The sequence below is a fragment of the Centropristis striata genome, chromosome 6 (genome assembly GCF_030273125.1).
Source record: "Centropristis striata isolate RG_2023a ecotype Rhode Island chromosome 6, C.striata_1.0, whole genome shotgun sequence".
In the NCBI taxonomy this organism is placed as follows: domain Eukaryota; kingdom Metazoa; phylum Chordata; class Actinopteri; order Perciformes; family Serranidae; genus Centropristis; species Centropristis striata.
This window is the reverse complement of record NC_081522.1, coordinates 32,889,578-32,901,933: the sequence shown is the minus strand read 5'-3', so window position 1 is coordinate 32,901,933 and position 12,356 is coordinate 32,889,578. Positions and strand designations below refer to the sequence as shown.

The window sequence follows — 12,356 nt, the reverse complement described above, 5'->3', positions numbered from 1 at the left end:
GAGGAGAAGGAGGAGGAGGAGAGAGGAGTCATCTGTTGAAGCTGCTCTGATATTAAACTGTTCACATACTGTAGCACACTGAACTGTAATCTGTGAGAGATTATCAGGAATTACAGGATCAAAATTATTAATCATTAAGTGACACTGACATCAGATTTACTCAATTTATTGGCATATTTATGAAATTTAAAAATATATATTTTTTCCATCATTTGACAAAAAAGAAAAACTTTACTCTCTTTTTTATTTTATCTTTTAAATAATTGCAGTTCTTTTACTGCATAAATAAAACATTGAGGTATGGTATACAAGAACTAATACAAATAGACTTACAAACTTTGGTATTCAAGGAAAACCAGTGAAATTACTGTAACCTTTATTATCATTACCATTAAGTGTTATTTAATGTGATAAAGACTAACCTAATATCACAGTAGGAATACTTTAACAGAAAAAAAACATAAACAGTTGCAGTTTACAGTATCTCCTGAACAGTTTTACTGCACAGTGAGTACTTATACTTTTAAAACTTTAAGCACATCTTGTTGGAAAATGCTAACTTTGACCTCAGTAGGGTTTTGGAAGCAGGACTTTTAGTTGTAGTGGAGCAGTGGTGGGCCGTCAGGGCCAGCAAGGCCTTCTCTGCTGGCCTAACATAACCAGAAATCATGATCATGATTATGATAAAGGTTAATTAAATTTTTCATTTACTTTCCCTAAATATCTAAAAGTATTCATATTCTCCTCATGTCATATTATGCTCCTTCCAGTGCTGTTGTTTTTAGGTTAGAGTTTTTATCCAATCAGAATTCAGCTATCTTATGTTGCCAGGCTGTATGAAATCTGCCCGGGCCTTCAGAATCAACAATGCGGGCGTCTGTGCACTGTAAGTGAACGGGCAAATACAGTTGATAGATAGTTGCGATAGCCAATCAGATCACGAGTTGTGTCAGTAAGGCCCTCTAGCTGGCCTCACGTTGAACGTGACATTTATGCGTCCTGTGATTGGATATGGATACTTACTAGTTTGAGCCACGGCAGCGCTATGCAGATCAACAGTGTCACACCCGGGACTGTTAACGGTATGTAAATAATCTGGCGCATTGGCGCAGCTGTGTGGTTGTACTCAAAGCAACAAGTCACAGAAAGTCGTGATACGTCACGTTTTGACATGAAAAAGTTTTTTCACAAAGAGACTTGTTTATTGTGTCGCTATCGCCAAAGATATTTACGGAGCCCCCCAGGGGACACGGGGGGGGAAAAAAAGATGGGTGAAAAAAAAAAAAATGATGGGTGAAAAAAAAAAAGGACGGACTTTTGCGAGATCCTGAGATACTTTTGCGAGATCCCGAGATACTTTTGCGAGATCCCGAGATACTTTTGCGAGATCCCGAGATACTGACGAAAGAAGAGGAGCAATGGAGGAGCGATATTCGCCTATTTTCCGGCGTTCTAACTGGAATAGCGTCACGAAAACCGCACCAATTTCCCCCAGGATGGTTTTATTTTGTACAGAAAACTAAGACTGACATTTCACAGGCTTGATCAACTCACCAAAATCAGCGAGTCTGGCGAAAGATTAAAGTAACCGGGCCGAATATAAGTCCTAGTGCCCAGCGGCAGCCAGAGTGCTTAGGGACCGTCGCAAAAGTGCAACGTCTTTCTTTTCTATTTTTAATAACTCACTGGAAATTCATCTAATAAACACCAAACGACTTCTGATGTGTTCATGAACTCACTGTGGACTTCCCACACCCTTTATTTTCAATACACACCTTTTCAATTCCTTTTATTCAGTGTGTACAATATTTAAGCCTTTTATTTTGTAATAGCTCTCTTGTTTTTATAGATATCAACACCAAACCACTTCTGATGTGTTCATGAACTCATTGTGGATTCCCCACATCCTTTATTGTCGTAAAACAAACACTTTAAATTTCAGATATCATTCCTTCCAGTGTGTCACCAATCATAAGACATCTGTAAGACAATGAATAAAAATGTAATTTACGTATTTAATTACTGTGCAGCCCAATTTATATATGACTATGTTCAACAAAAGACAAAGACTGCTCTTAGTATTTTAACTCCTCACTATTGCTTGCTATAATTGTTCTTGATTTTCTGTTTTGGAAAGCATCACGAGCTGATGGTCAAGTACAGATGCATACTTGTGGCTGTAGTAATCATATTTTTGTTTATTCACTTTGCTTTAACAGCTTGCAATTAATGCTAAACTACTTGAAAGGTTGTATGTGTCATGCTTGAATGACAATTTGCATGCTTGACCTGAATTAACAGCAGAAATTTTGAAGAAAAAGAACAGTGAAGTCAAAATAAAAAAAGAAATGTAAAGAAATGAATGATGTCTAAGAATCTTGTAAGGGTTTTAAAGGAAAGCAAGAAGCTGTGGAAACTTCATAGTGAGTTCATGAACACATCAGAAGTGTTTTGAAGTCGATATGTAGAAAAACAAGTGAGTTATTAAAAAATAAAAGCCTTAAGTATGAATAGAATATACACGCTTATTGCTCCTTATATCTAAACAACTTGTAAAGGTTTTGCTTGAAACTAAAGGGTTGTGACTGATTCAAACAGCTATCAAATAAGAAAGGCCTTATATATGAAAGAACTATACACACATATTACTTGTGCCTTTAAAAAAGGGGGTTTATTGAAAATAAAGGGTTGTGGGAAATCCACGAGTTCATGAACACATCAGAAGTGGTTTAGTGTTGATATCTATAAAATCAAGTGAGCTATTACAAAATAAAAGCCTAAGATATGAAATAATTATATATACTGATTACTTATGCCTTTAAAAAAATTGAAAGAGTTTTTAATGACAATAAAGGGTTGTGGGAAATCCACAATGAATTCATGAACACATCAGAAGTCATTTGGTGTTTATTAGATGAATTTCCAGTGAGTTATTAAAAATAGAAAAGAAAGACGTTGCACTTTTGCGACGGTCCCTAAGCACTCTGGCTGCCGTTGGGCACTAGGACGTATATTCGGCCCGGTTACTTTAATCTTTTGCCAGACTCGCTGATTTTGGTGAGTTGATCCAGCCTGTGAAATGTCAGTCTTAGTTTTCTGTACAAAATAAAACCATCCTGGGGGAAATTGGTGCGGTTTTCGTGATGCTATTCCAGTTAGAACGCCGGAAAATAGGCGAATATCGCTCCTCCATTGCTCCCCTTCTTTCGTCAGTATCTCGGGATCTCGCAAAAGTATCTCAGGATCTCGCAAAAGTATCTCGGGATCTCGCAAAAGTATCTCAGGATCTCGCAAAAGTATCTCGGGATCTCGCAAAAGTATCTCAGGATCTCGCAAAAGTATCTCAGGATCTCGCAAAAGTATCTCGGGATCTCGCAAAAGTATCTCAGGATCTCGCAAAAGTATCTCGGGATCTCGCAAAAGTATCTCAGGATCTCGCAAAAGTCCGTCCTTTTTTTTTTTCACCCATCATTTTTTTTTCCACCCATCTTTTTTTTCCCCCCCGTGTCCCCTGGGGGGCTCCGTAGATATTAAACTGCGATTTAGCAATTTATTGTACAATCTTGTTAAAGCTTGCATATTCTTTGTGGACTCATTTAATAAACATTTTTGGAAAGATAATTTTAAAGACCCTTTTATTTTTAAGTTTTGACAGTAGCATATCAGATGTTTTAATTGCTAATGCGGTATTGTTGATTTTTAAAATGCGCCGGATAATAGCCCATTTTGTACACAACTGAGGTGATGCAATGCCTAGTAGTGCTTAAGTGTGTTTCTAACTACTCTCCAGTCCTGGTGTTATGAATGCTGGCATAATGAAAGGTATTTATTGACTAAGTTGGACATCACTGAAGGCCTAAGTGTGAAATGCATCGCCCGCCACTGTAGTGGAGTATTTTTACAGTGTAGTACTACTATTAGTTAGTTACATTAAAGGATGTGAATACTTCCTCCACCACTCCTTCTTGGTGTCGGGCCACTGGGAGGTGGAGCCACAGTGAATCAGGTGAGCTTTAACTCACCTTTCCTGAAATGTAAGTGAATGTTTGTGTGAGTGACAGCAGAGTTGCAGTCGAGACAAGTCTCTCTGCTTCTCTCTAAAGAAACTTTGTGAACTTAAAATAATATGTACCCCTAACTTCAACGTAATATCACCTTTTTTTAATATTCTGACATTTTATTATTCTTGAGAAAACTGACCACAATACATAAATTACTCACCTAAGACTAAATTTCACTCACTAAGATGAATTTTATATCAGCAACGTATATACACAATGATATTACTGTCTTACTAAAGAAATTAATGCAATCCATATAATTTTAATGTCCATATTCTGGTTCCATAACAAAAAGTTACCTTTAAAGAGCTGAACCATAAAATATTTATCAAGTCTTTGAACAGAACAGAGTAACTAGTGATGTTTTTTGTGAATTAATCATTTGAAAAAACGTATTGTACCATTGTACTTAAGTAAAACTACAAAAGTATCAGCATCAAAATGTACTTAAAGTACCAAGAGTAAAAGTACTCGTTATGCAGAATGGCCCCACTCAGATTTTTTTTATATATTCTAAATATATCACTAGATTATTATTATTGACGCATTTATGTAAGCAGTGTTATAGTTTTGTAAAGACAGTGCTCATTTAACTATATGAGATACTGTTATAATATTTAATAAATAAATAAAAGTCTAATCACTTTAAAATTTTCATATATTTTATGTTAAATCTCGACCTGAAAAGTAACTAAAGCTGTCAGCTAAATGTAGTGGAGTAGAAGTATATATTTACATAAAATGGAAATACATAAGTCAATTATGAATACTTCAAAAGTGGACTGAGTAAATGTACTTAGTTACTTTCTCTCATCTCCTCATACTCTCTCTTCTCTCGTCCACTCACACATCTACTGTCCTGCCTCTTAAAGGAGCCGCTACTCTTACAACAACTCACTTCTGCTTTCATACTTTCAGCACATTTTGTTGGTTATTCTTACTTTGACTTCAGTCAGGTTTTGAATGTAGGACTTTTCCTTGTAGTGGAGTATTTTCACAGTGCAGTATTAGTACTTTTACTTCATTAAAGGACCTGAATACCTCCTCCACCCCTCCTTCTTTGTCTCTGCTCCACGTCAACTTTCCAGAAATGAAACTGAAAGTTAGTGAGCGACAGCAGAGCTGCAGTCGAGACAAGTCTCTCTGTTTCTCTCTAAAGAAACTTTCAACTGAATCCAGCAGGTTTTTCTCAACAACTGCAGCAGAATCTGTGTCAAACACTGGTGAGTAAACTGTCCTACAGAGACAAAATACACTCACTGAAGATTTAGTCAAAGTTTAGTTCAAACCACAAACTGACTGTTTTACATCTGTTTGACCATTAAATGAATATTACACCATAAATATGTGTCAGTTTAGATTTTTAAAAAGTGTGAATTTAGTCAGATAAACTAAACAGAGGTAAAAACCAAACCACAGTGAGTGAACTCTGACTAGTTAAGTTCTGACAGAATACACTCACAGCTAGCATTAGCATTAGCTTCAGCTAGGGCAGGGGTGAGCAACATGTGACTCTTCAGACTGTCTGCTGTGGCTTCCTGTGGCTGTGACAAAAAAGTATACCATATGAAACAGTTATTTTTTTACATTTATAAATGGTATAGGTGGTAAATGGTAAACAATTTTATTCTTCAATTGTTTCATCATTAAAAAAATACTTTGATATTTTAGTCAACTAAAAAATGCATCATAGCTTATAAAAGTCTCCGACCTGGAACCTTTACCTCAAAATTTTGACAACTGTAAGTCTAGTTTTGAGTTTCCCTACAGATATTTACTCGGTTTCCAGTCTCCCATTTACACTTGTGTCCTTGCTGCAATCTGACAAATCATATTAATAAATGCTCAATATGAGCTATTAATAATGTTAGTAGGCTAATTTAGACTTAGTAGGCTGTTTGATTTTCATTTTAAGGCTCAAAATAAGGTTTGCGGCTTCATTCCGACATTTTTTCTCTTTTTAAGCCAACAGTGGCTCTTTTGTTAGTAAAGGTTGCTGACCCCTGAGCTAGGGAGACCAGGGGCCTTTCTCAGTTCTCTTATTTTATGTCTCCTCCCTCCTCTCTCCTCGCTTGAACCGGAAGATCTTCACGTGCGCCATCTTTACGACCATCCCAAAGCTCTTATTTGTTCTTGGAGGATGGAGGAGGGATATCAGAGGAGCTATGAGTGAGGATACATGAGAGCATCCTATGTGGAAGGCTTTTACCAGTCGACACGCCCACTTACTGGATATCGGTTATTGATTAGACGCTGCAGCTGATCGGACTGATTTTATACATCGCAGCATCACTGTAGTTTCATACCGCAGTTAAAACAGATTACAGATTAAACTCAAGTGTGTCACTCACAAGTTTATATTTCATTTATCTTCTGATTCGCCACGTTGTTAAAAATCTGTTTTATTGTGGGTCTAAACAACAAAAAGACCACAAACATCTTTCTACATTTATAATAATGAAAATAAAGATCCTTCTAGAGCCTTTTTTTCCTTTCATGATCTGTTATTTCCACCATTCAGATGCAAGTGAGGGAAATAAGGATGCTAATAAGGGAAATGAGAAAGGCCCCAGATGTCCCTCTTTATGTGAGACTGAACTGCATTTATATGTATTGTACTTTTTACTCCACTGAATAAAGATGCCAGCTTTAGTTCATTTTAAGGTTGAGATTTAACCTGAAAAACATGTTAAATTTTAAATTATTACACTTTTTTTAAAATTCAATCAAATAACAGTATTTTAAGTAGTTAAAGTTACCCTACCTCGACAAAGTAAAACCCTGCTTACATAAAAGTATCAATAATAATAATCTAAGAATATATTTAGAATATATAAAACAATCTGAGTGGGTTCATTCTGCATAACAAGAACCTTTTGATACTTTAAGTACATTTTGATGCTGGTACTTTTACTTAAGTAAGGGAGCTGAATACCATTTCCACCACTGGTCCAGTGCAGGTTAACTTTTCACTGTCTTCACTCTACACCCAACAAAGAAAGTTACAAGTCACCAAAAAGTCATAAGCTAAGCAGATATGAACAGAATATGGTGGAGACTCAGAAAAAGGAAAGAAAATGCAGAAACATAAACTAAGAAAATACTTTAACAGTTAATTCTAAATATTTTCTAGGAGATGGGGGTTGGGGTACGATTAGGGTGACGCCGATCGATCGGCAACTGATCGGATCGGCCCGATATGATAAAAAAAACGATCGATCGAAAAATCCGATCAATGGTTAAAATCACCGATCCGATCGCATTATACATGTGCTTTACAAGTGTTTGTTATGGTGTGATATACATTCTGGATCCAAAGGTGGCGGTAGTGCGCCGAAACGCTGCCGCTTTAAAACGAAGAAGAAGTGTTGTGTTGTGGTCACGCAGCCTGCATGCACCTACACACACCGACAACATGTCTGCAATACAGAACTTTTACTTTTTTTTTTTAAAGTGAGTGAGTCTGATGCCACACACGTTAGCGGCAATTTATGCAAGCGTTTAGACATTTAGAGAAATGTGAGTAATAATAATATGTTACACTGTACTGTAGTTCAATGTGCAATAATGCCACCAATGTTCAGACTGGCATTTTGAGATTGTTTAGCCTGTTAAATAGGCTCAATTTTTTATTTGGATTTTATTTTATACGATATATGCAACAATACAGCCATTTAAAATGGATAGCATCAATAAATGACTGAACTTTCAACATTAAGCTCTTGACTATTCTTGACTGCCCTATAGAGGCCATGTTGGCATGTTGTTCTCCACAGTGCCACTGCTGCTATGAAGGAATATTAAAGTTACTGCTATGCAATAAATGAAGGTCAATCTAGGTAATCTAGTAGTATCTAGTTAGTAAATGAATACAAGGTTAACATAAATGAAAGACTATAGGCCTGTGCATGAGTGGATGAATTGATGGGGGGAAAACAAGAGTAAAATATAAATATTAATATCGTCCCAGGTGATTGATTGGTTCTGATCGCTAATCGGATCGGTGAGGCTTTAGGTGATCGGTGATTGGTATCTGTCCCAAAAAACCTGATCGGACCATCTCTAGGTATGACACAAACATACATTTTGTCCCACATTTCGTCAGCCTGGTTTAAGCTAATTTACAGACTTAACATTAATTTTACTGTAACCACACTGTGACAATTCACTGGAAATACTACATCTCCCCAAATATTCAAAAGATATGTATTTATAGTTATGTTTTTTTATAATCTTCATCCACAGAGTGTATATGTCTGCTGCTGCCAGCTGTCTGCTGACTGAAGATCAGTTCCTGTGCTCCATCTGTCTGGATGTGTTCACTGATCCAGTCAGCACACCATGTGGACACAACTTCTGCAAAACCTGTATCACTGGACACTGGGATAAAAATGTCCACTGTCAGTGTCCCAACTGTAAAGAGGTTTTTGATTCAAGACCTCAACTGCGGGTCAATACTTTCATCTCTGAGATGGCTGCTCAGTTCAGACAGTCAGCTCAACAGAAAGTCAGCAGCAGCAGCTCAGAGCAGCAAGTTTCTAAACCAGCAGAAGTTCCCTGTGACATCTGCACTGGAACCAAACTGAAGGCCCTGAAGTCCTGCCTGGTGTGTCTGGAGTCCTACTGTGAGACTCACCTGGAGCGTCATCTGACAGTTTCACGTCTCAAAAGACATCAGCTGATCGACCCTGTAGAGAACCTGGAAGACAGGATGTGTCCGAAGCACGATAAACTGCTGGAGCTGTTCTGTAAGACCGACCAGGTGTGTGTCTGCATGCTCTGCACCATTTCAGACCACATGACACACGATGTTGTTCCTCTTAAAGAAGGATATGAAGGAAAGAAGGCCGAGCTCGAGGTTGAAGTTCAGCAGATGATCCAGAAGAGACGACTGAAGATCGAGGAGATCAAACACTCAGTGGAGCTCAGTAAGGAAGATGCAGACAGAGAGACAGCAGATGGTGTTCAGGTCTTCACCGCTCTGAAGGAGTCTGTTGAGAGAAGCCAGGCCGAGCTCATCGACACGATCAAAGAGAAGCAGAGAAAGACAGAGAAACAGGCTGAAGGCTTCATCAAAGAGCTGGAACAGGAAATCTCTGAGCTGAAGAAGAGAAGCACTGAGGTGGAGCAGCTCTCACAGTCTGAAGACCACCTCCACCTCCTCCAAAGCTTCACCTCCCTGAACGCTGCTCCACCCACCAAAGACTGGACAGAAGTCTGCATCCGTCCATCTTCATATGAGGGGACTGTGAGGAGAGCTGTGAATCAGCTGGAGGAGACGCTCAGTAAACAGATGAAGAAGCTGTTTGAGGCTGAGCTGAAGAGGGTCCAGCAGTCTGCAGTGGATCTGACACTCGATCCTGATACAGCACATCCTTATCTCATCCTGTCTGATGATGGAAAACAAGTTAAACATGGTGATGTAAAGAAGAATCTCCCAGACAACCCAGAGAGATTTGATACTTGTGTTAATGTCTTAGCAAAGCAGAGTTTCTCTTCAGGAAGATTTTACTATGAGGTTCAGGTTAAAGGGAAGACTGAGTGGGATTTAGGAGTGGTCAGAGAGTCGATCAACAGGAAGGGAAAAATCAGACTGTCACCAAAGAATGGTTACTGGACAATATGGTTGAGGAATGAAAATGAGTATGATGCTAATGCTGGCCCTCCAGTCCGTCTCTCTCTGAAGTCTCGGCCTGAGAAGGTGGGGGTGTTTGTGGATTATGAGGAGGGTCTGGTCTCCTTTTATGACGTTGATGCTGCAGCTCTCATCTACTCCTTTACTGGCTGCTGCTTCACTGAGAAACTCTACCCATACTTCGGTCCATCTCTCAATCAAGCTGGTAAAAACTCTGCCCCTCTGATCATCTCTCCTGTCAATCACACTGAGTAGAACAACTGCTTGATTTTCCACAAAAAACATTCACTAGCAGTCAATGTAATAAATGTGTACTGGTTACGTAAAGTGTAAACATAGTTGATTTCACTGATTCTGATCTATGCATTTTTAGGGACCGAGCACTGAAAGTGCGAGGACCCTATTCTAATTTTCTTTAGTTTTTTCTTGAAATTCAATCTCAGATTTATGTTAATGACTGCATTTCCTGCCTTCAAGACAGTTCAATCACCAGAACAATGTACTCATAAATAAGAAGCTTTAAATGTCTGGGTGTCAAATTCAAAACTTTTTATTGTCTTATCATTGTTTATATAAGAAGTGTTACATACTGACACAAATTACTCAAGAAAGTCATGTAACCCTTTGTATGATAATGGAAGCTTTTAAAATAAGGCTTTTTAAGGGTTTTATTTTGTACCATGTTAAATTAAAGGACACAATAAGGGATCTTTTTCTTGTGTGTTTTCAATGTTAAGTTTTATACATATATGTTCATAAGTAATTATATATCAAAGACAAAAAATGTCTCAACTGTCTGCTGTGTTATTTCTATTTTGTTAAATTCTCAAATGAATTAACAAAAAGTGAGTTTCCACTTTTATTTTATTTTATTATTATTTATTTTATTTCTATTTTTTTTCTCTTCAGTTTAATCTTCCTGCTGTCGGTGTGATTAAGCTCCATTACACAGTTAGAAGAGAATGATCTCAGATCTGCAGTAGAACTTTGTATTAGTTTTACTTACATAATGTTTTAAAATGGATTATTAAACTCTACCAACGAAGAAATAAAACACTGACATATCTAATATATTTAATATTTGCAGCTCTGGCTGTTTTTATGTTGAAATATATCAGTTTGTTATTAAATTAACGGACCCTACCCTTAAAATGAGAGGAGAAATATTAAAATTAAAGACAAAAATAAAAAGAGAAGATCTCAGTTAGTAAATGTCACTAATGTCATGTAGGTCATCATCTCAAACAAAGAGAGCTGTTACTGTTAAGAAGATTAAACTTGGAGGAGGAGCCGGAGGAGGAGGAAAGGGGAGGGATGAAAGGAAAGAGGAGGAGGAGGAGAGAAGGGGAGGAGAGAGGGGAGATGAGAGAGAGGGGGGGAGGAGGAGGAGAAGAAAGGAGAGGGGAGGAGGTTAGAGGAGGAGAGAGGAGTCATCAGTTGAAGCTGCTCTGATATTAAACTGTTCACATACTGTAGCACACTGAACTGTAATCTGTGAGGGATTATCAGGAATTACAGGATCAAAATTATTAATTATTTAGTGACACTGACATCAACTTTCCTCAATTTATTGGCATATTTATTAAACTAAAAAAAAAAAAATCCAGATAGAGGCTTTCTCTACTCTAAGAAATAAATACATAAGTAAATAAATAAATGTACTTATTTGACAAAAAAGAAAAATTTTACTATCTTTTTTTATTTTTTTTAAATTATAGCAGTTTTTTAGTGCATAAATAAAACATTCAGTAATGTTATACAACAACTGATACAAATAGACTTACCCATTTTGGTATTCAAGGGAATTTAGTTAAAGTATTTTAACTTATATTATTTTTATTATTATCATTATTATTTGGTTTATTTAATACGATAAAGATTAGCCTTGTATCACAGTATGAATACTTTAACAGAAAATAACATACATTTTTAAAAATTTTAAATTCAGACACATTTTTTAATAATCCTGCAGGAATTCATTGTGAACTCGTGGTATTGAATCAAACAGCAGAAATGTCCCATCATGCCTCTGCAGTTTGAAGAAAAGTCCAAGAAATACATTAAAAGTTCCAGGAAAGAAATGTTCAAATGGAAGTTCACTGAATTCAACGTCAGAGCAAATACTCACAGGTGTTGTGTGCCATCTAGTTGGAAGTCTGGATATTACACCAACACTCACCTGTTGCACTTCTGTGATCTGGAAATTAAAAATAATAATAATAATAATACATTTAAAGGGCTTAATTTTGACCGAAGGGTTTTACAGTATCTCATGAATAGCAGAGCTTAAACTTAAAACTTGTGTGTGTGCTTGAATCTCTGAAGTCTGCTGAGCTTCAGTACATGAAGTCAATACTTCTACATTTGACTACAAAGGAGGAGGAGGAGGAGGAGAGAGGAGTCAGACAAGTTTCTGTGCACAGGATACCGAGGAGGAGGAAGACAAAAGAGTTATCTGTCTAAGATGCTCTGATATTAAACTGTTCACATACTGTAGCACACTGAACTGTAATCTGTGAGGGATTATCAGGAATTACAGGATCAAAATTATTAATCAATAAGTGACACTGACATCAGATTTACTCAATTTTTTGGCATATTTATTCAATTTAAAAAATATATATACTTTCCAGATAGAAGCTGTCTCTACTCTGCAAATA

General features: G+C 37.1%; 1 protein-coding gene across 1 annotated transcript; it reads left to right on the top strand.

The window, feature by feature from the left end:
- Window positions 1-8,310: 8,310 nt before the first annotated feature.
- LOC131972657 (E3 ubiquitin-protein ligase TRIM21-like) lies at window positions 8,311-10,530 on the top strand. The gene has a single exon (XM_059334318.1). It carries the CDS (start codon window positions 8,314-8,316, stop codon window positions 9,949-9,951), a length of 1,638 nt encoding a protein of 545 aa, XP_059190301.1. The 5' UTR covers window positions 8,311-8,313; the 3' UTR covers window positions 9,952-10,530.
- The last annotated feature ends 1,826 nt before the right edge of the window (window positions 10,531-12,356 follow it).